Genomic DNA, 25,803 nt, shown 5'->3' on the forward strand with positions numbered 1-25,803 from the left:
CTCTCTCTCTCTTTTAAGTTTGATAGTGAATTAAGCAGTAGCGATCTCAATACGGAATTTCGAATAAGAATTAGAATACAGAGATGAAAGCTCACTTTCAGGTCGATGTTTGTAAGTGAGACTTCCAACCTAAGATTGTTGCAGTCTGTTTATATGGAAGCACTGTGAATAGGTTTCTTCCGTATAAACAGTTCTTGCAAGTTCTATCGGACGTATATATACCAACTTCATATCACTCAGGCTAGTGAAGTAGGGAAGAGACCTCTTACCCCCCCCCCCCCCCCCCCCGCTCATGGCATTAGATAAAGTGATAAAGAAAATGGATGAATTTTATTTTGTCATAATTCAGATTATAGGTAACTTATCTTCAGATTATCAGAATATAAATGTCAAAATGACATGTTCATACCAGAGAGAGTATAGCGGTAGTCATTCGTTTGAAGCCTGCATAACTAATGTTCGACTATTATCACAACTATTTTCGGTGTATATACATTATGTAAGCATATTACGAAATAGAACTAGGTGGCATTGAAGAGATATGAGAACAATGAAAATACTCAACTGATGGTTTGATAATGATCATTTGGTTGCCGTTAAGAATTTGAAATATTTATACAAATAGTGCATAATATTCCGTTTCTTTATCATTTTATCATGCCCTACAGCTATAGGTGAACTGCGTAACTTCATTCTCTAAAAACAAACTAATCAAATTTGATAAGAAAAACAATACAAACGGGGACTCATGATAGGCCATAGGGTGAGCTGGTTTTTTCGCTTGTTTCGTTCCGACAACTGCGGCACTAAAATGTCTCCACAGCTACATGTAAACAAATAACCAAAAAGGCTAGAGGAAAAAGTTCGACACAAACCCTCCTGTAGTATTTTGGTAATTTAGGGGGAAACAGTGAACTTTTTTGTCACTGAGGAGCTGAATATGTACACTTTGCCGTGTACGATATTCATTCGCGAACGATCATGTGATGTATGTTATCCAATCCGAATCGAGAATTATTGTTTACGAGTCAAAATGGCCGCCCCCTGTGAGCCTGTCGACGCGTCTACGTCGTCTGCTCTGCCGAAACTTTTAAGATGCGTTATTATGCATAACATCGATGAAGTTTGAAAATTTCACGGCTATGACAGATCTAAGATAGACGAAACCTATTTTGTGTGCCAAAGCGTGGATCAAATTGAGTGGGGGAGACCGTGAAATCGCAGACCAGAACGAAGTGATTCAGCTGCTCAGCTCAGGGGGACTGACTGCAACCTACGTAGGATAATTTACAGGTTAGTTTACGTGCGTACAGTCGTAGCAGTCGACACTGCAGGGCAGTCTCTCTCATATATAATATGCGTAATGTTAATGACCTAGATGACTACAAGTACATTAACGTTAGCTATGTTATGAACGTTGCTTGTGTATGTTATAATGGGCGCTAATGCAGTAGCTTAGCCGTTAGCGTGTCTCTTACATTTTAGATAAATTATCTTGAATTTCACCTTGGCATGGCATAGCGCCGTTATAATGTAGCCTAACATCTTAGATGTAATTTTACATGTTGTTCTATGTACAGCCCAGGTTAGGTTGATGTAGCTGATCGGTGATATTGTTTTGTAAAAATCTTGACACACAGGACTGGATTGAAAAAGGTCTAAACTGCATGTAAATTTATATTTTCATAATCATGGCCATGGAGTATTGATATTAAAAATCCATCCTGTTTCTCTCACCCCGAAATTGGTGAATCTCCCCTCAAAACACACATTTAGCATCTCATTAAATTAACTTATTAATTTGATACAAATAGGTCTAAAGAACCAACAATGACAATAACATAATTTCAACAATTAAACTCCCTAAAACATATGATTACCATTACGTTGTGCCAAACTATAAAGCAGTGGGTGGTGGTGATAGTGAAAGGCCAAGGATTACTAGTATTAATGATGATAAGGCAGTTGTATTCATAATTATGATAATTGATATTGCATGTGATCAGGTGCTGAAAGCTGTAGATGTAATTTAAAATCAGTAATTGCACTGCAAGTACAAGTTGAAGTAGTTGATGATGACAATGATCATGAGGTGTTAATGATTACCTGGCATAGTACTAGGGCCTATTGGTAATTACAAGATTCAAATATTGGCAGTCAATAGTCTAATTGAGTGTAATGTTCAACCCCTCCCTCTAGCGTTTAGCCTTTTTTCCCCCTAACAAAATCCAACGGCTAATCATTGCTGTTCATTTCTCCATTTTATTAAATAGGATTCCATGAAACGTGCTACAAGAGGTTTATAGATAGCAAACGCCTGAATCTCGCTAGGAAACGAAAGCTGAAGGAGGAGCCTGGTCCGTCAGCAGGAGCATCTGTTTCCTCCCCTAAGATGCTCACAGCAAGATCAAGATTTTCTTCTGGAAGCTGTTCAGGTTCTGTTGTGTTGCCTGTAAAATGCATCATTTGCAACAGAGTCAACCTGCTCATTACTTGCCAAGGGAAATAGGTTAATATGATTGATATTGAAGCATGAAAACATTGTCATGTTACTATAAGTTGTCCTTGATAAAATGGAGCAATATATATACACCACTGAAACATTCACACACATACACAAAGAACTTCAGTGCAAAGTTCAGAAACAACAGAATGTACTGTATATGCACCAATGCTTTGGTCAATGTGATTGATATTCAAGAATTGACATCTTACCAAAGTTGTGCATGATAAAATGTCTTTGTAATACAGATTGCTTCCTGTATTTTGAATGCCAATGTTTATGCAACATGTTTTTACTCCTTGCCTCAGTATGTGATTGTTCGCCCTTTAGCAAACATTTCTGCCCACTATTATGATTTGATTAGGGTTGAATTATTCTAAGAACAAAGATGTTTTCCTAAGTGTGGTTTTTTTCATAAAACTGAATGACTACGATCAAAATTTGTTTCTCCCACTCTGGGGGGGGGGGGATGTAACTATTATTAATACTGAAACACAATGTTCATGTAGAAAGGTCAGAACAATGTAGGTGTGAGTACAAAATCAGTTTGCTAAAACTAATACCAGCCAAATGAAAATTGTGCATAAGTTGAGTCAGGTTTGCACAGATCCTCTGATATTGGAAGTTAATTGCAATGTTATCATAATTTTTAATGCCAAACCTGTTTTATTCTCTCCAAGATTTTCAGGTACACATTGCCTCCAATACAGAATCCAACAGTTTTCACTCATGAATGAGTAAACTATAAATTTGCCTTTATTTTATATATTGGCATTTTTCAACACTTTTACACCCTTTCAAGGATATTTGGACCATGGAATGTTCCAGGAAATTTATTAAAACTAGAAAATTTGACCGATTATCATTTTGAGCTATCTTACATGAAAGGAGGTAGTGTCCCACCATGTTATAACCTAATGATAGCAATGAAAACTTCAGGAAATTTTATGAAGATTAAATTTTCTAAAGTACTGTATAATATTTCATGAACAACGTGATTGCTATGTGATCTAAGTATATTAAAGCTTCTTAAGAAGAAGAAGAAGAAGAAGAAAAGAAAAACATGTTTACTGATAAACAATTATGATCTGTTTAGTAGTAATGTCTCATGTGTGTAAATGAGTTTGTATGTGTGCGTGTGAGTGTATATAATATGCCAGCGTTTTTATGCACCTGTGTATGTGTAATGCACTGATCAATACATGTATTATATCATTGTGTGTGTTCATGTTTATGATAATCTTTTTTATGATGCTGATGTGATAAATGACATAGGCATGTAGAATATTTTAATACACTTGGGTATATTGAATCTTCATAACTGTGTGTGTGCGTATGTGTGTGTGCATGTGAGGGTGTGTGTGTGTGTGTGTACAATAAGATTCTCCCACATGCACGGGGACACACACACAAACAAACACACTGAATTTTTTCTTTTTTTTTTGCCTTGAATGATTAGTCATTTGATTAATAACATGTCTTTGAACAGAATATAAGGCATTTGCCTTGACCTCTGACGGTCAGTCAGTGCTCTCTCTCATATGGTCTCGAACCACTTTGCTCTTGTCCTCCTTTGCATAGCCAGCATCAGGAAAAGCTGAAACATGAGATATAATGCAACTATTAAACCAAAACTTCACTTTTTTTTTCTAGCTATATGGCTAAAAGCAGTGCTTTACAAATGTGCATATGTATTTCAGCTTAGAAACACTATGGGAACTATACTGCGGCTAGCAGCCCCATACGCATAACTGCGGCCAGCAGCCCCATACGCATAGCGTCATGGGGCTGTGAACTGTAGCATACAGGATCATGACGGATGTTTTATCGCGGACAAATATCAACTTAAAATCGGGAAAAAAATCTTCAATTTGAAGACTTATTAATAAATTTGAAGTATTGATAACAGAGTTCGTGCAAGGTTTGCTTCTGCAAATAGTTCCTTTCTGTTCAAATTGATGGCTAAATGTGACTCGGTCGAGAGGAAACTGGGAGAGCTACACTGAATTGACGGCCAGCGCATGCACACACAGATATCTATATCCAGTCAATGGATACGAAATTTGTGCGCAGTGATGTGTGCGCCTGCGCTGACCGTCAATTCAGCGTAGCTCTCCCAGATTCCTCTCGACCTAGTCATATTAAGTCATCAATTCGAACAGAAAATGACTATTTGTAGAACCAAACCTTGCACGAACCCTGTTGTCAATACTTCAACCTTACTTGTAAGTCTTCAAATTGAAGAATTTTTGTCCGATTTAAGGTTGACATTTGTCCGCGATACTATTCTGTCATGATCCTAAATGCTACAATCCGCAGCCCCATTACGATATGTGTATTGGGCTGCTGGTCGCAGTTTATAAAATATGGATTTTCGCAAAAACTACAGGATATTTCGAGGAGAACTTTTTACAGTATATTTAGGATGTACAAAACATCACATTTCCGCATTCAGAAAGTAGTGCCAGTGTTGCTGGAACGAAACCCATTTTCTAAGCCTCTTTTTCAGCTTCACCCTATGGCCTATGAGAATCTAATCAAAATGATGAGGACAATCTTATCACTTTTGTAATGTAAACCTATCTGTAAACCGAACAATAATGTCTATAGATATGATATGGATATATACGTACTTTGAGGATGGTTATCAATGATTCATTTATGTCTTGACTATATAGATTTTTTTTTGTATATTTTTGTATATTTTTGTATGTGCAAATGTCATATTGTATTGTATACTTTTATCGGAAATGAAATAAAATGAAATGAAATGAATGAACAATTATATAATCATGCTCTTTTGCTGGTTTAACAGCTTCCATTTCTTTTTAATTTTGTCCAAATTTTGATTACTAGTCGTCAGAGGAATGTCAGCATGTCAAAAGGTTTTCTCATAAATCGAACAAGAAGTTATACATACATGTATTATACAATCATATCATATACATACATGCATGCATGAGTCATACATAATGTACAAATGATGATAATAATGACGATGATGATGATATTAATAGTAATAATGATAATAATAATAATAATAATAATAATAATAATAATAACAATGATAATAATGACAATAATAATAACAAAAATAATAATTGTGACAGGAAGAAGGAGCCATAGCGGAACTAAAACTTTCGTAACCTTCGAATGTCTTTAACGTCAGTGCCGAGCTTTCAACCGTTTGACGGGTCTTCTTCAGGGCTTTAGAAATCAAAATTACGAAAAAATTATTAATTTTCTAATAAACCCTAAAGAAGATAATGGTAAAGCATGTATATATATATATATATATATATATATATATATATATATATATATACATATGCACATACATAAACATATATTCCTATGATTGTGAACCTTTATGATGCCTTCACAATCACGGTATATTAAGAGTGCTTTTGCTTCTTTTTATTGTAATGATTTTCGCTGCTAAATTCATTGTTACACACATGCTGTTCTTTCCTTTCCTTTTCTGTGGTTTTCTAAACTTTCTTTTTCACCCTGTTGTCAACCATAATAGAGAGTGACAGAAGTACAGAATACACTTACCTTTACCTGGATTCGGAAGTTCTAAAAAGAACATCAGACATACTGGTAGGACGAGACAAAAGCGAAACAGGTGCCTCAGCTCCCTATAGACACTTTCCTGCCCGAGTATACTCGGGACTACAATAATTAGTCTTCAACGATTTTTTTTTTCACTTCAAAATTTCATAATGAATTTGATTGATGATATCATTTTAATGGATTGCATGATCTGTCTGACAAGAGCAGAGATCTAATTTTGTGAATTTCTGTCACTTCTTTCTCCCGACGCAAGATGGCGGCCTACTCTTCGTGCGAGCTTCGATTGCTCTTATGTTCTCGTGACGTTTATTCTATATATAAATCGGTAACACAAAAGTTGTGAGGAAAATTTAGTGTATCCTAGCGTGTACACAATTCACTAAGTGACAGTCAAAATTTTGTCTCAGTGGTTACGGCAACAGATTTTCTGAGCACTGAGTATTTTATAATCACTTTTTAGGATTGCCTTAAATGTCCACTTTGAGTACATAAGAAAGTACCAGTTCAATGGCCAATCTTCATGTGTTCTATTTTCATATCTTTCACCCAATATAGATAATCTTGAACATTAAATAATATTAAAATCTAATTGCAATGTTGAACATGATATGACGGCGGCACGTCCCGAGTTCCACACCCACGAATCATACAGCCCACAAGTTATACAGTCCACCAGTCATGCAGCCCACGAGTTCCACGAGTCATCACAGCCCATTAATCAGACAATTATGGCCCACGAGCTCGACACCCAGCAACAAGGCCCAAGCGACCTATTCATTAATCCCCGTGATGTAGCGTGGAACTAGTAGGTCGTTTTTACCTAGTGACGAACTCGTGGCCTTTCTTTTTTTTTTCTGAGTGTTAAACTCGTTGACCTTGTTTGCCTAGAGAGTCGAACTCGTGGGCCTTGTTTGCCTTAATGTCGAACTAGTGGGCGGTGTGACTCGTGGGGTCGGTCACGGGTGATGACCCTGATTTGACAAGGGGCCCCAGCTTTCACGTTTCCGTTTCTAACGTAGTGATTAAATTCGAAAACTCTTAACTCAAGCTTGAGTGATCGTACTCGCAACCGTCCCCAGATCCCTCCCCCCTCTCTCTCTCTCCATACACACACACGCACACACACACACACACACACACACACACACACACACAAGTTGCTGTTAGCAGATTATAACTCAATACAGTGTTACCATGGTTACGAGCGTTATTACTCAATAGTAAAATATTCCCATTGAGGTTAGTAAGCGTTAGAAAATAACTATCGTAATTACTGGCCTTACAATTTTTGTTATCTTTACAAGCCGGCAGAAAATCGTAAATCTTATCAAAGAAAATTTACTGTTTATTACATAAGTTTCTTTTTGTGACAAAGTTTGTTTGAAAATATACATCTCCTCTGATTTAAATTTTAAAGGGGATGGCTAGTAACCGATCAGTGGGAATCAGTAGGAATACTGAGGGATGATTGTTCCAATCTTTGTGGGATTCATTTAAGAGTACATTACATATCTACTGTTGTGTGAAAAGTATTTGCTTCAGAACGGTCTCATATTCAAGTAATGTGCAGATTAATGCACCGTCACTGACCAGGGACGCTAACCTGGAAACATTAAACTGCACATTACTTGAATATGAGACCATTCTGAAGCAAAAAAAAATTCACACAACAATAGATATATGATGTACTCCTAAATGAATCCCACAAGGATTGAAGCAATCACCCTCCAGCATTCCCACTGATTCCCGCTGTTCAGTTACTAGCCTTCCCCTTTAAATCATTCTGTTGTGACAATTTTTTCCCCTCCAGCTGGGCCGTGACACTGTCTAATGAAATACAACACATCACAAAGGGAAACTTTTTTCATTATTAGAATAACTTACACTGCCCGTAAAACATATACGCATCCAAAATATTTCCAAAATATGGATATTAATGGAGTATATGAATATAAGAACGACCCAAGTCCATGGAAGACCATTTCGAGTAAACTAAAAAAACTTCATATCTTTTTTATTTGTCCAATAATATTCTATTTAGCTGTGATGGGAAGGCAACATTGTATATACAAATTAGAATATATATTGTTATGACAATTAACATTTACATTAATTGTGGAGAGGCCATTTTGTGTGGTGGACTTGGGTCGTTCTTTGATTCATATACATGATATTCTGCTATAGAGATGAGAGAAGGATGAGAGAGGGCGCTATAATATGAATGTAAGAATGACCCAAGTCCTTCATTCTTACATTAATATAAGATTTAACTCATTCATTTCAAGCACTTCCGGGGGTAATTAGGAGTTATCATTTGTACACAAGATGAGTCCATGCATAAGCCACAATTTCCCATGTCAAACTGAATTTGGCCAAAAATTGGACTTGGGTCGTCCTTATATTCAGGTCTTCATATGATACCTTGTGCACAAAACAAATGGAGAACTGCTCAACACCTCCGTCACATAGAGTTGCTGATTTGCCATACTCTCCAAAGTTTACCAGTTCATACTTTTGTTTTTCTTTTTGGTACACCATGAATTTAACCACTTTCTCCATTCTGATTGTTTGGCATCCCTTATGAAAAGGAAACAGAAACTGGCCTACCTTATATAACAATTATGCATTGTTTCGATTCGGTATTCATGTATTCACACACATTATACTATGTAATGTAATTTCATTCATGTTTGAACATAGACAGCCTGGTATTCTAAGTTAGCATTATGCACTGAAGAAAAGAAATGTTAAAGAAACATTCATAAAGGTACTCAGTTTTCATAATTCAAGCTGCATTGCTTTCTACATATAAATGATAACATCAACAGGGAATTACGAAAATAAAGGCAGCTGCTCATACTGACAAAGACAACTAGGCCTAGATGTCAACACCCTGACTTCATCGGAATAAATTACACAAACACGGAATATAGATTGAGGTAACAGTCAATTGAAGAATCGAGGCTCAATTGAGAAATATTAGTCTGAATAGTTATGTCTTCAAAGAAGTTGCTAAGAGTTCGTTTCTTTGTCGCCATTGATAATCATCGGGACATTCCATGTAGCCATGTTGAAAACAGCCACACACAAACGGCGCAGACAGCTGCGAAGGGCGAGAGGGTTGCGTGCGCGCCGTTTCCTGTCGGGCTTGTCGCGGGCTGCTCGGTCGAGAACGATGGGGCGAAAGGCCAATTCCCACAGCGCGGGAAGTTGTCGGGAGCGGGAGGAAGATCGGCGTCTGTTCCCACGTGGACCAACAGCCCCATTCCGATCTGTGAGTGAAAGCGAATAATATCAGAGTCAGAAGATCACAAAGTCATCGCACTTCACTTCAATTAACACACGAGGAGCCGACTTTGTTCATGCCGCAGATTTACCATTGTCAAGAATTGTGCATCGTCGAAATGTTGTTTTCATCATTAGAATATATAATTTCCATTAGAATCATCCCATAGTCACAATGAAAAAGAGAACATATGCAATTTGTATATTATAAGATATTATATAAATGTTGATAATCACAATGTAAGCAATAACAACAATCATTGCAATAATGGCCCACGTAAAATTCCCAATACCACTATCATGCTTTGGTATAAACTTTATGGGGTCATGAAAATCATCTTTACTCCTCTATCATAATAGTCCATTATACATGATATTATGATACTGTCATTGCAATAATCACAGTTCTTTCCATTGTCAATGTTACACCAACCGGTGGTTTAATAAAAAAAGTATGTCAATATACGTGAATTATTTTAAGGATCAAGCAAAAAACTGCCTTTTTCGAAATACTACAATAATGATATACTCACTGCCACATGAAACTCGAGATGACAGTGGAAGAACCACCAGCCTGGGTTGTCTGCTACGAACTGGACGATGGTGTAACCACCGTCTGGAACGATGACGGTGTCTTTGATGGGAGGGCGGTCCAAATTTCTTACTATCAGACCTAAAGGATGATAATGTTTTGATACATCATACAAATAACAAATCACAGATTGCCGGAATAAAACTGCCTGATGAAAATGTCTATGGTATGTACAGCTGCTTTTATGATTCTCGCTGAGCATCGTTTGAATTCGGAAATAGAAATCAAGGTCAGGCTGCAATGTTAAGTTTTTACTGTTCAGCTAATGGTTACCGTTCATTTGTGTGTGTGTGTGTGTGTGTGTGTGTGTGTGTGTGTGTGTGTGTGTGTGAGTGTGTGTGTGTGTGTGTGTGTGTGTGTGAGTGTGAGTGTGTGTGTGTGCGTGTGTTTGTGTGTGATAAAAACACGTATAATAACGGGTCAGATAAGAGACTTCAGAATTCGACGGCGGCGCAGATGACTGGGATGCCTTTACTTCTCAAGCAGTCCTTGACTTCATGCGTCAAATAAGTATTATCACTATTTACAATCATTCATTTAAATATTTTCTTAAATCGCGACAAGGATATGTGGGGCGGACGGAGACCCGGAGAGATGCCTTCACCACATTTGTAAGCACGGCCATGATTAGTAATTAGAATGACAGCTATCATGATAAATGTGTGTATACTTTTATCCATCTGTGAGACTTTATGTGTCTTATTCTGGTTTGCTGGTTCGGTTTGCTTATGCATTTCTTGATAGTATCCCAAACATTGACGTTCTGATTAAATTGAATTGTATGATCACCTGCTTTGTCAAGCTCAATGACCTCCTCAATACTGATGCCAGTGCCGTTCAATCTGTCCTGGCCAACGACATGGAAGGAATAGCCGTGCATATGGAACGGGTGACTGGCATCAAACGTAACGCCCTCATCGATGAGAATCAGCTCCACTGTCTGTAGGTTTAAAAAAAAAGACATTAAACATCGAAATATCAGTCATGTCATTGTTTAAAGGCAGCCGATCGTCATCCCTTATGGTACGTAAACTCCGAACGACCGAAGTTTGTGCATGCAATTGCGCAATGCCAGACTCGGTGCTATATCCATAAACGTGTGGGACAATGCTGTCACTGAGACACGTGTGTGTGTGTGTGTGCGTGTGTGTGTACGCATCATACACAAACATTGTCACCGCGAGCTGCGGTGATTGGAGGAGAGAGGCCAGAAGACGCGTGGCTCTTTCGGCCTCTCTTCATGCGCATGCGCACTGAGAGTGTGCGTCCATTCGGAAGCTCTCGTGGCTCGCTCGGACAGCCATTTTGGATTAGGAGATTTGTAGCACAGAGCTCTTGTAGTCTAGCGTGTTGTTCGCTGACCCATTGAGCCAGCGCTTTTCTCATTCGGGGGTCACTACATTTTTGATACAGAATGTGGGAGGCAGCGTGCTGCGTTCGTCTCCGTGCCGCACAAACCACTCTCCACGATTGAGTGCCTTTAAGGGAAACGGATGCAGGATTTTAGAGGGCGCTGTTGAATGTACCCATCTACACTACACACATCTGCCATGTTCCGAACGTTCGAATAAAACCGATTAGTAACAATGATTCGTCTCCTGATTCGGCCACTGTCCCTGGCTTGTCCCTCCTTCTACATACGGATCCGGCAAAGACAAATGAGGTTTAAGGTTACTAAACTGAACGCGTTGCGCCATGTCAACATTATTATGTGGACTATGTACAGCCCATGTCGCTATACCCTCATCAACTTTTCAAGTGGATCGAAGAGTGGGTTGTAACCCCAGGAAACAGCCGATGTAGCTGAGTAAAAACGTAAATGTCAACTGGCATAACGATTGTTATAGGAAAGTCCATAAACTTGAGATGTTTTAGTTCAAGTATCTCATGTTTCTTTTGACGCAGACAGAAAAAAAGTATGACCTCATTTCGAAATTTTCAGCAACAACTTCTTTTACATTATTATCAATGATCAGGTCTTATTAGCCTCTTCAGTATTACCACTGTTCTACCAGAGTGCCCTCCCATTATTATTACCCCAGTGTTGCCAGGTGCCCGTTTATACAACTGGCCGAGAGGGACATGGTGGGTAAAAACATCTTGTCCAAGGACGTAAGTACTGGGCAGGAATCGAACTCGCGTCATCCAACTGGAAGTCAGGAGTCTTATCCACACTTTATGCCACAGCGCCCCCTCCTTTAGAACAAACAGACCGACCACAAGACAATCAAACATCCTTTCCGAAATCCTCACCACCTTACCTGCTCTCTACTCAAAACACAACAACACACACACACACACACACAGACACACACAAACAGACAGGCAGTTAAGAGTCAAGAAAAAAGACAAAAAGACAGACAGACACGACATGCACGGTTACAGTTTGTTATTCCGAAGGTTCTTTAGTCCGAAGGTTTGTTATTCCGAAATTTCGTTATTCCGAAGGTTCGTTAATCAGAAAATGTAATATGGTTTGTTATTCCGAAGGTTCATTCATCCGAAAATGAAATAAGGTTCGTTATTCTGAAGTCTCGTTAATCCGAAAATGAAACAAAGCTCGTTATTTTGAAGGTCCGTTACGGACCCTATTTCATTTTCGGATCAACGAACCTTCGGAATAACGAACCCTATTTCATTTTCAGATTAACGATCGAACCTTAGGAATAACGAACCTTCGGAATAACGCCACAAAATGTTCGGATTAACGAACCCTTTTTCATTTTCGGATAAACGAACCTCTAGGTATAGGGAATTTATGTGTTTCGGAATAACGAATCTTGGGAATAACGAACAGCACCCACATGCACAGTGGGGGGGGGGGGGTGTCTTGCCATACCTTGTGTGAACTTAGACGTTGAAACTGCGCCATATTATGTAGAAGGTTATTGGTCTAAGGCCATCACTAGTTGCAGGATTCTATTTATATGCGCACATTCATCTCTCTTAATTCATAATTGTGTTTACAGTCAAAACAGCCTTCTTACCTGCAATAAAGAATTGACTGTCAACCTGTGTCAATAGCAAATCACTGTCATCGAGATAAGCCGTCCAGACCCGTCGTTTGCGGCCACAGTCCAAGATGGAGGTATACATGACTGTTCAAATAATTATGTTGAATGTGGACAATATCCCTGATTACACATCTTGACGCCCTCATTTATTACTACAATATTTGCGCAAATCCTCACCACTTATGTTATGATCATGATTATAGCCTTTAAAGGGGAGCTCCATCGTTTCAGTGCGTATGAAGGTGAAAGCAATATCATAGCATAATTATGGATGGCAGCCGAAATCAGTATAACGAACGCTCCGTACCTGACCGAGCTGGACTGTGATGACATGGGTACACTCACAGTACTCCTCTGTGCACCTCTCGGCCATGTTCAGCACATCGCTCGCCTCACACAGATCTTCAGCAGGGATGTCAGCCGACTGTGTGAGGGGCGGGGCCGGAGCGAACTTGAACGACACGTGGTTCAGCTGGGGTGAATAGAGATGGTGCGTCGATGAAATGTCCTCGATGGGATACAGAATCGGGTCGTGGAAGTTGTAATTGTTGACCTGCAAAGTAGAGGACGAAAAAAAAAAATCAAACAGTTTCCATTAGAGCGATAAAGAAATGGTCTAACCGAGAATCAGTAAATCATGAGTGCTTTGTATAGTTTAAAAAACAGGACAGATATAAAACAGATATTTAAAGTTGCGGTGGTTTTTTCTTTATTTTACGAATAAGTCATATGCAACAGGCAAATTGCGAGTGAAAACTGTTCCGTGACTTAAATAGTCATGTACAAACCCATCAGAGCCACATAATATCTTTAAAGATGATGCGTATTGTACGTGACCTATTCAAGAGATTAACTTAGGGAGATGAATAAATACGAGGGAGAAGAGTAGTGTTCTAAAGTCCACTCTAAACCTGTCATACATCAAATGAAAATCTAGATAACAATAGTGAAGAGACCTCTCTTGAGTAGACCGGTTGATGAACATATTAAATATTTGATGCGATATGCCCTTCTGAACATTGGGTCTTCTTAATTCTTCTTCTTTCTTAAAAACCTGCAAACTTTAATAGAATAGCTTATTACTATACGTCAGAAAGGACGAAACACACATATTATTTTTGAATTATATGTTAGTAATTACTGGTCTATCGACAACATTTAAGAATATAATTTCTGAAGTTTGCAAAGACAATTACGATACAATAATGCGGTTAGGTAGTTTCATGCCAAAAGGAACATCTGGCTATTCGAAAGCGGAGCAGAGCACATCTGTTACGTAACGCCACCCGAACTTTCCGTTTGTGGAGGAGAGATCTTGCTACAGATTAACGAAAATTGAAAAATACACCTTTATTATTTTTTACCATCGATGAATAATTATGCCATCACAGATTTATTCGTGTTTGTGTGTCGGGAGCAAAACCACTCCAAATAAACACGCATACACGCATCTGTGAATTTCTTGATCTTACTGATGGGACGGTATTGGCGACGCCTTCATGCATTGACATGAATCAATATTGTATATACCACGAGAACATACACATTTGTTTGGTCGATTTTCTTAACAAGTTTTGGTTTAACAGGGGGACTTACCTTATAAAAGTCAAATGCGATGTAATGCGTGACCTTGTTTTCCTGTGGTATAACTTCGTTATCTGAAGTCAATAAGGAGAAGAAAGAGAAAGATGGGAGAATAAAGACAGAGATAGAGAAGATCATGAGCGTTTGTTTTTTTTTTTTACGAAGGGTTGTGATACTTTTTATCAGATAGCACTCAGATGGGTTTTAACTTGCAGTTAGCACCAATTAAAAACAAACGAACACAACAAACAACTCATAATTTTGCAGACAAATTATCAAACAAAGAAGCATGCATATGAACCAACCAACCTATTGACACCATTTCATCTATAGTGTAGACAGTTTCCGACGCGGGTTCGTTTAGATTCTGCAATATGATGCCGTCTCTGTCGAAATCCTCTGGCTCTCTTGGGTCTTCATTGGGGGCGCCCTCGTATCGGATTACTGCCAATTCCTGGACGAACTTGGCGTCCGCTAAGCCCTTGACTCGCAGCCAGTAATTTCCCGGAACTTCGTTCGCATCGAGGACGAAGTCAAACCTATATACCATAAATCAATCAGAAATTCCATGACGTTTAATGACATGAATTGCAACTACAATCTGTAAAATGTTTTGCAGCTCTTTTTTGTTTCACTTGTCTCATCTCAGCTAGTTGAGAGTTGTTTGTTTGCAGACTGTTCGGTGTGTAGAAAAATAGTTTCCAGTATCCAGAATGTGTTCTACATTGGCTTCATGGATGAGGAGAATACCAACAACATGAATTTCCGTGTGTTATTGCGATACTGATGGTCATCTTAGTGTAATAATAATTATATTCATGGCATTATTACATTGGCCAGTAGTGCCTCACACGTGCAATATCTGTTCATTCGATTTCAAACTTCCCACGGGCCGGGTTCCCCTTCAACGCTTACAAAGTTATGTCAAGTATATAGTTTATAATATGTGATTTTTTTCCTTGAATGCCTTCTGTGCCATAACTTTGGACAGTATGTACAACGCTGTGGGGTTTTCTGTCGGGCCTACCAATCGGCACTACACAGCAAACAAAGGGTTAAAACATAATGATAAAAGTTGTATGTACTGTAAGCAAGCAATCATTAAGTACCCGTCACAACCTGATCACAGATATTCATAGTTTATCTTGCTGTAAGACACTTGACTACTGATAGTTGTCTGATTACAAGACTAGCCTTGGAGCTACCATGGGCTAACCTTTCACCGCCGTAGATAACAAAAGCGTCAACGGGAACGGGGTGGATGTCTCCCCCATCGCTGGCAATGAGAGTTAGGTTGTGACCGTCGACGCTGATCTTGAGGGCAGCGTTGGTGATTGCATTGCTGATGACCCGGAAGCGGTAGCGATGACCCTGCCAAGATAGGTAGATCGAGCAACCCATGTGGTTATCTAACATCGTGGGACCCTCTAGAACATTCATGGTCGACTTTTCATTCATGTCTCCACTCAATGTTTCTATTGTCTTTATTTTTGCATTTTTTCTTTTAGGTTTTTTTTAGGCACCATACCACATTCACTCTACTCGAAAGATAGCTAAGAAATGTACAGATATTGGTGATGATAAAGCTTATTGTATACAGATAATTATTACCCGAAATGTCGCAGACGAGTTCATACTAAAATGTCATAATCATTGTTTTCCATCGCAAGAAGCTTCCCACTTCATAACGTTTGATGACCATTGCCACATGGAGCAGTCCTGTCTATTTGCATGATTACGTCGATCTGTTGATATGTTGGCTTTCGTACTGCTATACATGAGTGCTGATATGAGCAGCTGTAGTACAACATGCTTGAACAGCAGATACATGCGCACAAAGATTGTGAATAAAGAGTTTGTTTATCCAGGTTCCTAAGAATGACTAAACAGATGGTATACGGAAGTGCAAACACGTTTAACAGAATAGACGGTATCCCCAATTAAACCGCCGTTTATTCGGTAAACTCCAAATCCTCGAGAGAGACTTTGTACATTGCAAACATTCTAAAGATCACCGATTCTCTGAAGGGGTAATCAAATTTGTTCATGCACCTAACATTATTTACTGAGGACACATTACGTCGGTCTGTCATCCTATTCGAACATTATAACATTCGTGGGATAGTGTTTTTATGTAACAATCATTATCGCAGTGCGGGAATGGGTACAAATGATCACATATCAACAAGCTCTGTATAATCATAGACTTCGGATGACGCTACTCCACCTCATGATCTAATGTCTGAAAGATAAGTTTACCATTTCTTGCCAAATACACATACTCTAAATAGAGAACTGAATATATCATAAAGAAATACTTGTGTCTTCTCAATGCTGCAGGGCATGCTGTGCCTTTTCATTGCAGACTGAAGCGTGTAGAACAACACCAGTCTCTGCTTTGATATATCTTAATGCATACCCATTTTGCTAGCTGTGAAGTTAGATATTTCGTCATTGCTTGCTTTGTGTCTGCTTGTTTGTTAATGTTTTAATTCTCTTTCAAACTGATTGTTTATAAACAAAATCATATCTATTATAGTTTTCTTTTTTGTGTACACTTTGTGATGTATATTGAAGCAGGACTTCCTTGTAAAGCAGAGACTTGTGGCTCTGAAAGGAACTTGATCTGCTTATAACGAAGTTGCAAGTTTGACAGTGTGATTCAGGTTTTCTTTTAACCATTTTGAACACGCATGATTATTTTTGAATTGCAATTACTTCTTTGCGCAGAATGATCACAACTATTGGGATTAACAATCGTGAGACCTAGTATGTGGGGAGTAACTTTTGTGAAATTTGGAGGCAACTGGGAAAATTCAGGCTATTACAGCGGAAAATGAAAACAACAACAACAACAACAACGAAACCTGATTTGTATAAAGCGTAAACCTCCTCTAGCGCCTGGTTATTACCTCATGAAATTTTCCTGAGGTCTCTGGATAACGGATGGACAATCTTGACTGGACTGAGGCCAGAGTATTGCTGATAATATGGTCATCAAAACGACATCACCAAAAGTACAGAGTGATTAAAATTGGAATGAATAAGGTAATAAAAACAAACTCGACACCTTTTAGAAAACAAAATTTGAAAGCCCGAATCAAGTTCACGAGTCGGGACCTCGTAATTTGATTGCAGAAATGTCAAGTTCCACCGCACATTAAGTAAACTGTCTACCCGTTAAGAGCTTTAATAAAAAAAAAAAACGAAATTGGGTGCTCTCTGACGTCATTGTATTCATTACACCTTTGATCGCGCAAAAATAAAATTGCTTGCTGTTTATATTGAATTGAATGACTGATAGACACACACACACACAAAATGGAATCATTTAATTTGAATGACAAGTTTACGCATATGTTCGGCATAGACTTGAAATTCGATGGGAAATCCGTTGCTATATCCTAAGATATGAGCCTACCTGTCTGACGTGGAATATTTCCCTAGCCGTGAACAACGTGGTATTCGTCTCGTCGTCGAAGAAGGCGGCGCGACGACCTTTGCCGTTGATCAACACCGATTCCGGTTTGTTGCTGCCGTTGTCGAAGTGATGAGCGGCGAATTTGTCCAAAGTCGGCGAATCCAGCCAGTCATGGACGAGCAGTACGTGTTCAGGTAAGTCATGGTCGAACAGATCACTGTGCGGATCAGCCTGAACACATGAACACAAAATCAATGACGCAATATATCTATACTCCGTTGGTCATTTCATTTCATTCATTATTTCTGCATTGTACAAATCAACAAATCACTTGATATTAATGTACAAATTGATTCATCATTTACCATAGCTACTTAGCACAAGAGAGGTAAAGAAATCATCGTGAGAGAATAAAGATATACAAAATAAAAAATGATAAACCAACGTTCAGAAGGATCCGCTGTGAAGCCAAGCTTACAATTTCTTGAACTTGTTTCCACAGATCCTTTTGGTATTTGACAGTCTACAGATAAACAAAAGTGTATAATATACAATTTTAAGTGGGTACAGAACGTTTCCCCATTACACAGGTCATACAATAACGTAAAAGAAATATGTATGACGTGATAGTTTTTTTTTTTTTTAATTATAAACTACGAGTTAATGAACCCTTTAATGACGGATAAATCACTTGCAGGATTCTAAACCAAAACAGTTTTCGAGCTCTCTTAACTGTTAGCAATTCAAATTGGTGCAGATATCGCCTATGCTATGCCTGGTCCAACGGAACTTCATGTAGGAATACATTAGAGAGCGACATCACTGCGACAGCACTGCGACAGGACGGCTACAAACAGAATGGTATCGAGGATGTCGTCGAGAAAACAAAGTGTAAAGTCTGTAAGATCCTGAAACGCAAAGGTGAGGCATGGAACATGCGACCACGGAAATCTTCAGGACATCCAATCTCAATCAATAGATGGAATGATTGCCAACCATTGAATCTCTGCAGAAGAAACCAGAAAATGCTGTCGAATCATCTTCGTCGCGCGTGGAGGAGACATCATTGGAGTGGCGGTAAACAGTTAATCGGAGCTTGCTCAAACATGGTTACCGAGCACGACGATTGACTAAACAATGTCCACTCCTGGTTGCCCTCCTGGAAAGAACACCGCTTTTCACAGTGTGAAACACAATGTGAACACATTGTGAACACAGTGTGAAATCTCTCCACACTGTTAAATCCGACGTTTTCTGTGAACACATTGAGAATCATCAATTCACAGAGTGAAAGAGAACATTACTATGTGAACTTTATGGAATGTGAACTCTCTGTAAAAGGAAAAAAAACTTCACAGTGGTGTAAAATCATCTTCACACTGTTAAATTCAAGTGTTTTTACATAGTCGACTATGTGAACAAGTTTTGAACACACTGTTGGCCACTGTGTTCTTTCAGGCAAGGTGTTAGCCATAGAGTTGCTCGTTTTTCCTGGGCTAGGGAGTACGGAATGCGTCATCCTGAACCGGGATGGCGACATGTTGTCATCAAGGACGAGAGTCACTAAAGCCTTGAAAGCACAGATGGAAGACAACGAGTTCGTTGATTACTCGGGAAGAACCTTTATTGGCGACTGAATCAACGAGACGACCTAAGGTGGTAGGTAGGCCTACTCAGTGATAATTATGGGCCGGCATCCATTAGTGATTAGGGAGGGGGAAAAGCGGCACTGGTGGTTCCGGAATGAAACGTCAACACCGTTGTGTATACATGGATATCTTCGAGTACCACTGCCTTCTGCATACAAGACGAGTGTATATACAAACACAATTTCCAATGACGGACGGCAACTCTAAAGCGCACAAGGCCGCTGCAGCAAGGGATTTCCTTGAGGCAGACGTCGTGGAGCAGTCGTCATGGCCATCTTGCTCGCCAGAAATGAACCCTAATATATAGGAGCATACATGTCCAAGACCGAGCTATTAGAAGCAGATATGCTATTCCTCAATCTGTGCAGACGTGACAGACGCTCTGATTGGAAAAATGAGATGCTATAATGGTTAATGACGTGGTCAATAGCTAGTTTACAGCACGCCACGAAGTCTGCAGGCTTTGAAACGTGCCAGGGATGGACATAAACGCTATATTGTGACTGAAGTGACTGAAGTGATAACAATGATTCAACTTTGATGGAAATTGTCTGATAAAATAGCCAAAATATATGATATGAAAAATTGACAGAGAGTAAAACGAACTGTGTCCTGATCCTTAATATAGTGTCTCTTGTTGTCATTGTCCTTTTATGCTCCGTACGACAACAACCTACAGCTCACAATGATTAGGCAAACCACTGTCGAATGTACATCAACTCTTTAAATTTAAAATATTAGTGTAATTACAATGTTGAAAAGATATTCCCCATTTATTATACACAGACACACACAGACACACACACACACACACACATATATATATATATATATATATATATATATACATATACGTAGGTATGTGGGTTTGTTTTGTTGTTGTTTTTTCATCAAGCAGGAGCTAGCATTTTGGGGTTAATTATCGGCTGGTTTGGGGTGTGGGTTTAGTGTTGTTTGTCAAATAGTAACAGCGCAGATCTCACGACCAATTTGCCAATCGGCAGAATTGGAATTTTGAATACACTTCACCACTTGTCCATACAGCAAACAGTCGGCAAAGGACCTATGTATTATTGTAACAATCGTCTACCCCACTATACATACAGCAAACAGAGTCATGAATTCAAACGTCACCTGTGCTGGTTCCCTGACAATAAGCGCGCCGAACACTCCATCGGCCCGATGCATTCCAGAGTGCCCGTGCCACCAGTGCGTGCCCCGATGTTCCGCGACCATCTCGTAGGTGAAGCTGGTGAACTCCGTTATGGGACACTGCGTCACCATGGAAACCCCATCCATGTAGGGCGTGTTCCTCTGGGGGAAACCGTGCCAGTGAATGCTTGCGCCCTCACCGTTTATCATGTGGTTGTAGACGTTCACCTCGATGGTATCTCCTTTGCATACCTGATTATTGCAATACGATCAAAACCACAGATAAGTACGCTACGCTAAGAGGTTTCTCATTAAATCTCACCAAAAAAAAAAAATCATAAGCCTGAATCCTCACCTCAGCCAGTACTGTACAGTCCCTTTAACGTGAGTTGATAACTTTGTCATTGCCCCTGCTTCTTAACTTTTTCTGTCTGTATGCAACATTGTTGAAAACTCATCTGTTTACACAACCTAAATTATGTTGCTGTTGTTGTTGCTATCGTTATCGTAATATGTACATGATGTTGTATCTTATTTTTACGTTGCATTTATTAGTTTTTCCCCGATTTGACGCGCTTAGAAACATCAGTATTAAGCGCTATATAAATGTTATTCATTTTTTTTTCAAACATCAATTTGGTATCATTTACTTTCTAAACTTATTGACTTATTTTTCTTTTATTCTAAGCTCGGTATAGACCGGACATGCATGTGCGTGATATTACCTCAACAGCGGGTCCTGGGAACATCCTATTGACGACGGTAATCGGTCGCGGAACACCGTTCAGGGGAATGCATTGGGGTCGAGAGCAATCGGTCAGGTTTGAGGGACACCCGTAGCAGGCCTTCGACATAGAGTAGTACCACTCCAGACTGAAGTTATACCGGCAGTGTTTTGGTGCTGGTGGCCATTCACACTCTCTGGTGCATTCATGGTCTGCCGAGCCGCCGACTGCGGCAGCTGTGAGGCGAGGGAGGTTAAAATGTATTATGAATCATAGGTCTGGATAATTTATATTTTTAATGCAGTAATCAAAGAAAATCTAAAGTCTTATTCATAACCATACAACAGGGAAGTATCACTTTATGCAGGAATAAAAAGAGTGAAAGAAACAAACGCATGAACAAATGTTTGGACACTGGAAACGCCGGTGTAGTGCATTGGTGTCTGGACCTAGTCCTTAATTACTCAGAGAACAGATCAAACCGGTTAACAAAATTTACCAAAGTATTACGTGAAGACCTCTCTGAGCTAGGCTTTCTTAAAGGAGTTCTCGCTTTCGTAACATAAGATTAGATATATAAGAATATGGTAAAGGGTCTTAATGTAAGACAGAGTGGAGACATCTCAGATAGATAGATATATAGATAGGATGGATAGGTATATTGATAGATATTGATAGATGTGTGTGTGTGTGTGTGTGTGTTTGGGTTTTGATGTCTCTTTCACTTTGATATCGTTTTATACATTTAAGATACGCATGTATAAGTACAGTAAGCATAATTCTTTATACAATTTTTGCAATTGCAATTTTACAATAGAACAATTGCTACCGTTTACCACAGAATAGTAGAGCACTAACTTGTTAATTATACTTCCATGCCCCAGGTGGGGCCATTCAAGAGTAGAATTATTCACTGTCATTGTCATTGCTATAGGCTTAGTCTATAGGAAGAATAGTGATACATTGGAGATACGTTTGTACGTGTATGGCAGGAAGTGTTTCCGTAGAGGCATGGGAACACTATTAAACGTAGAATGATATTCTGGTGCTGCCATATGTATAAAGGACAATCATTTGTTGATGTCATGCGCCTCCTGCTTGATGTGCTTCCGTTTTCCGGCTTATTTCTTTCTTTTTTTTGTTTCGTTCTGTTTTATTTTAGGCATTGTTGGACTACAATAATGCGATGAGATAGAAATACTCGTATTCACAGACTTGTCTGATTGATTTAAAAGCTTATTTGACAACTTTATCAACCTTTCTTTTAATAGCGTGTAGAACAGCCCATTTCGTTCTTAAAGAATAAAGTTCAGCAGAGTATATTGGGGGCCCTGCAACACATATTTTTATACAAGTTAATTAAAACATTGGTCATATAGTAATACACATTATGGTAAAAAGAAAATAAATGATTTTTACATTTTACATCCTATTGCGGATCCTTTGGTTCATATTCTTGATTTGCCAACGTTATCAAGTGGGTTGTATCCGGAACTAAAAAATTAAATAGCTGCAATGATACCTGTATCTAAGAATGGAGATAGTTTCGATATCAGCAATTATATGGGTGCATTTATGTATCTTCCCGTTTGTCGAATCTTTTTTGATAAACCTTATCTAAAAGAACAAGGATTTTTTTCTGGAAGATGTTTTGAGTCTACAGGTTATCAGTTTGGTGGGGGAAAATACCACCTGTCATGCCCTTTTGAAACGTGTTGACAAAGCAGCAAATGGTTTAGATTATCGCACACATTAATAAACAAGTATCCTCCTGAACTTCCCCAAGGCCTTCGACACCACAAACATTGATAACGTAATACTTTTTAATCTTTTAATCTATGGTATACATAAGTACGTGGGATGCCTTCGGGTCGTTAATGGGATATAATTGTAACTCATTTAAAACTATACAGTCATCGCTAAACAGTCGTATACTTCAACATGACAGAATGCATTTGTATAGTGCCACAATTTAGCCTATTGGCATTATGATATGGATCCGATACTATCTTTTTGTACTTCGTCTAAGGCGTTATCATTCATACTCTCCGAAGAATTTATGCAATATTCTCATACTCTCAGAAGATATCTCGCGCAAACGGTTAGACTATGAGTTATAGAACAAGTATGTGAGTGGACACGAGCGATATTGAAATTTCTGTGAATATCCAGAAAACTTGAAAGTACTCTCTAGTAATACATTCGAGGATTTGAATATGGATATTTGTTTTGGTGATATACTGTCCAAGAAAGTGGTTCACCTGAATATTTCTTAGGAATTTGATATTAATATCGTCCGAGGGTTTATTTCACTTTAATAATATAGAAGTCAATGGCTGACAAAAGATATGTTAAGTCCATGGTGATCAACTGTTGTTTTCTGCTGAAGGAGAGGGGCCCATTAGTTTCAAACCATTGATAATTTTTTTTTTTACTCTCATTCTGACTATCACTGAAGCATCGATAATAATGTGATAGAGTTATAAGCTGAGCAAATGTTTTTGCCAATGTACTATTGGGTTTTTTCCTCCCTCTATCTCTTTCTGTTCGGAAATCCGACCACTTCGGTTCCTGATCAAAGTGGCCAATGTCCTGAGTTCCCATGACCTAGTTGTTTGACCGCCAAGTTGGATCGTTGTGAGGAATTGAAGGTCCGGCAAGGTACCTCTACTACATTGTGCGATTAGGTGAAGTAAGATACATTATATAATCCATCATCCCTACATTAATTTTGATGTTAGCTTTGCTGTTATAAGGACATTTCTATTTCTTACGTGTATACGCGTAGGCCTACTATCAGACTAGGAACATCATACATAAAATGTTGGCTGGCAAAATGGTACAAGTTAACAGAGGTCTATACACTATGACAATATCTCGTTACATGCTGTTTCTCACTGAATACCAGTACAATAATTGTCTCAAGAATTTGGAACTGCAAAATCCGTTTGCGAAAAGAAGGTTCTGCTACATGTAATATCCTACCTCTTTGCAAGTAGAAAACAAATATACAAACTAATAAACTTTTGACACCAGTTCTTTTAAAAGACATTGTGTGGTATAAGACATGTCAAGACAATCATTGTTGTAAGCCTAATCCATTTGTTCATTTTTGTTTGTCCCTTGCTTCGTCGATTGTCGATCTGGCTATAATATACCTATAGTGGTTAAAATGAACTTTGAAATGTTTGTGGCTGTTGTTTCTAGTTACGTCCCCCCCCCTCTCTCTCACTCTCTTTGTAATTCCTTCTTTATGACCTTCCTTCTCCTATCCATTATCAGTATCTACTCGTATATCATTTCATTACCTTTCCGCTTTTATTTCTTTGTCTTCCTTTTTTTTCTGAATCACCTATAAAAAGCAGAGTCTCCATTCAAGCGCTCGGTCTTCCTATACGCAGACAAGGTCATCGGCATGATTATTTCAAGAAACGATTCATTTGCTCACAAACAAAACAGTGTGCCAGTAGCTGTGACAATTGCTGAATGAACTGTACCAAATGAAAACAAAAATGTTCCTACCGTCGGAAGACTGTGCCAGACTCAGTAGCAGCATGCACGGGAACACCAAGAGAACGCAGAACAAGAGACACGAAACCAGCGCTGGATCTTTAGCCATTGTCTTCTATAATAGCGGATTAACTCCTGATGAAATGAATCTCTTCCTTCTATCGGTCTGGAAAGATACAGATTTATACCAACTGGAGGTAAACTCTCTAAAAAGTGGAGAATACGCGCCGAAGTGAACTTCCGTCAAACCGGCCTGGTTTAGCCGATGGGATGAATTGAAAGCTTGGAACCCGGCCTTTTGTTTTATAGTGTACCGCGTGTAAATTTTGGGGGAAAACGGATGGAGGTAATCTGCTTGATTAGAATGAAATGGTCGGTCCGCAAAACGAAATCCCTACGCGATAAGAAGCTGTTTGACAAGAGAAGAGTGAACACCAAGAGACGAGTGAGAGGTGGACGCTCGAATAATAGATTTCCAAACGCACATACACAATGCATAACCCAAAGAGCGCCCCACTCCACAAACAAGAAGTATATACAAAGTAATCCCGATTATTCAACGTTAAAGGGGAAGGCTAGTAACTGATCAGTGGGAATCAGTGGGAATGCTGGGGATGATTGTTCCAATCCTTATGGGATTCATTCAAGAGTTCATTGTATATCTATTGTTGTGTGAAAATGATTTGCTTCAGAACGGTCTCATATTCAAGTAATGTGCAGATTAATGCTCCGTCACTGACCAGGGACGCTAACCTGGAAGCATTAAACTGCACATTACTTGAATATGAGACC

General features: G+C 38.9%; 1 protein-coding gene across 1 annotated transcript; it reads right to left on the bottom strand.

Moving 5' to 3' along the window:
- Positions 1-7,752: 7,752 nt before the first annotated feature.
- LOC139727059 (uncharacterized) lies at positions 7,753-25,486 on the bottom strand. The gene is made up of 11 exons (XM_071638039.1): positions 25,024-25,486; positions 21,502-21,737; positions 20,759-21,028; positions 17,976-18,206; positions 15,771-15,925; positions 14,864-15,093; positions 14,567-14,628; positions 13,278-13,523; positions 10,746-10,896; positions 9,898-10,037; positions 7,753-9,351 (listed from the first exon to the last, which is right to left on the bottom strand). Exons 1-11 carry the CDS (start codon positions 25,118-25,120, stop codon positions 9,124-9,126), a joined length of 2,046 nt encoding a protein of 681 aa, XP_071494140.1. The 5' UTR covers positions 25,121-25,486; the 3' UTR covers positions 7,753-9,123.
- Positions 25,487-25,803: the final 317 nt, after the last annotated feature.

Source organism: Diadema antillarum, unplaced genomic scaffold (genome assembly GCF_040938485.1).
Source record: "Diadema antillarum isolate AM-2024a unplaced genomic scaffold, OU_Dant_1.0 seq00000113_RagTag, whole genome shotgun sequence".
NCBI classification, from domain to species: Eukaryota; Metazoa; Echinodermata; class Echinoidea; order Diadematoida; family Diadematidae; genus Diadema; species Diadema antillarum.

What these genes read in the sequence shown, in the direction of transcription:
- LOC139727059 (XM_071638039.1), bottom strand. Translation starts at nt 25,120, where the DNA reads ATGGCTAAAGATCCAGCGCTGGTTTCGTGTCTCTTGTTCTGCGTTCTC. An exon ending in TTGTCAGGGAACCAGCACAG is followed by an intron (nt 18,207 to 20,758) that starts GTGACGTTTGAA and finishes TCATGTGTTCAG; the next exon opens with GCTGATCCGCACAGTGATCT. An exon ending in GTTATCTACGGCGGTGAAAG is followed by an intron (nt 15,094 to 15,770) that starts GTTAGCCCATGG and finishes TATGGTATATAG; the next exon opens with GTTTGACTTCGTCCTCGATG.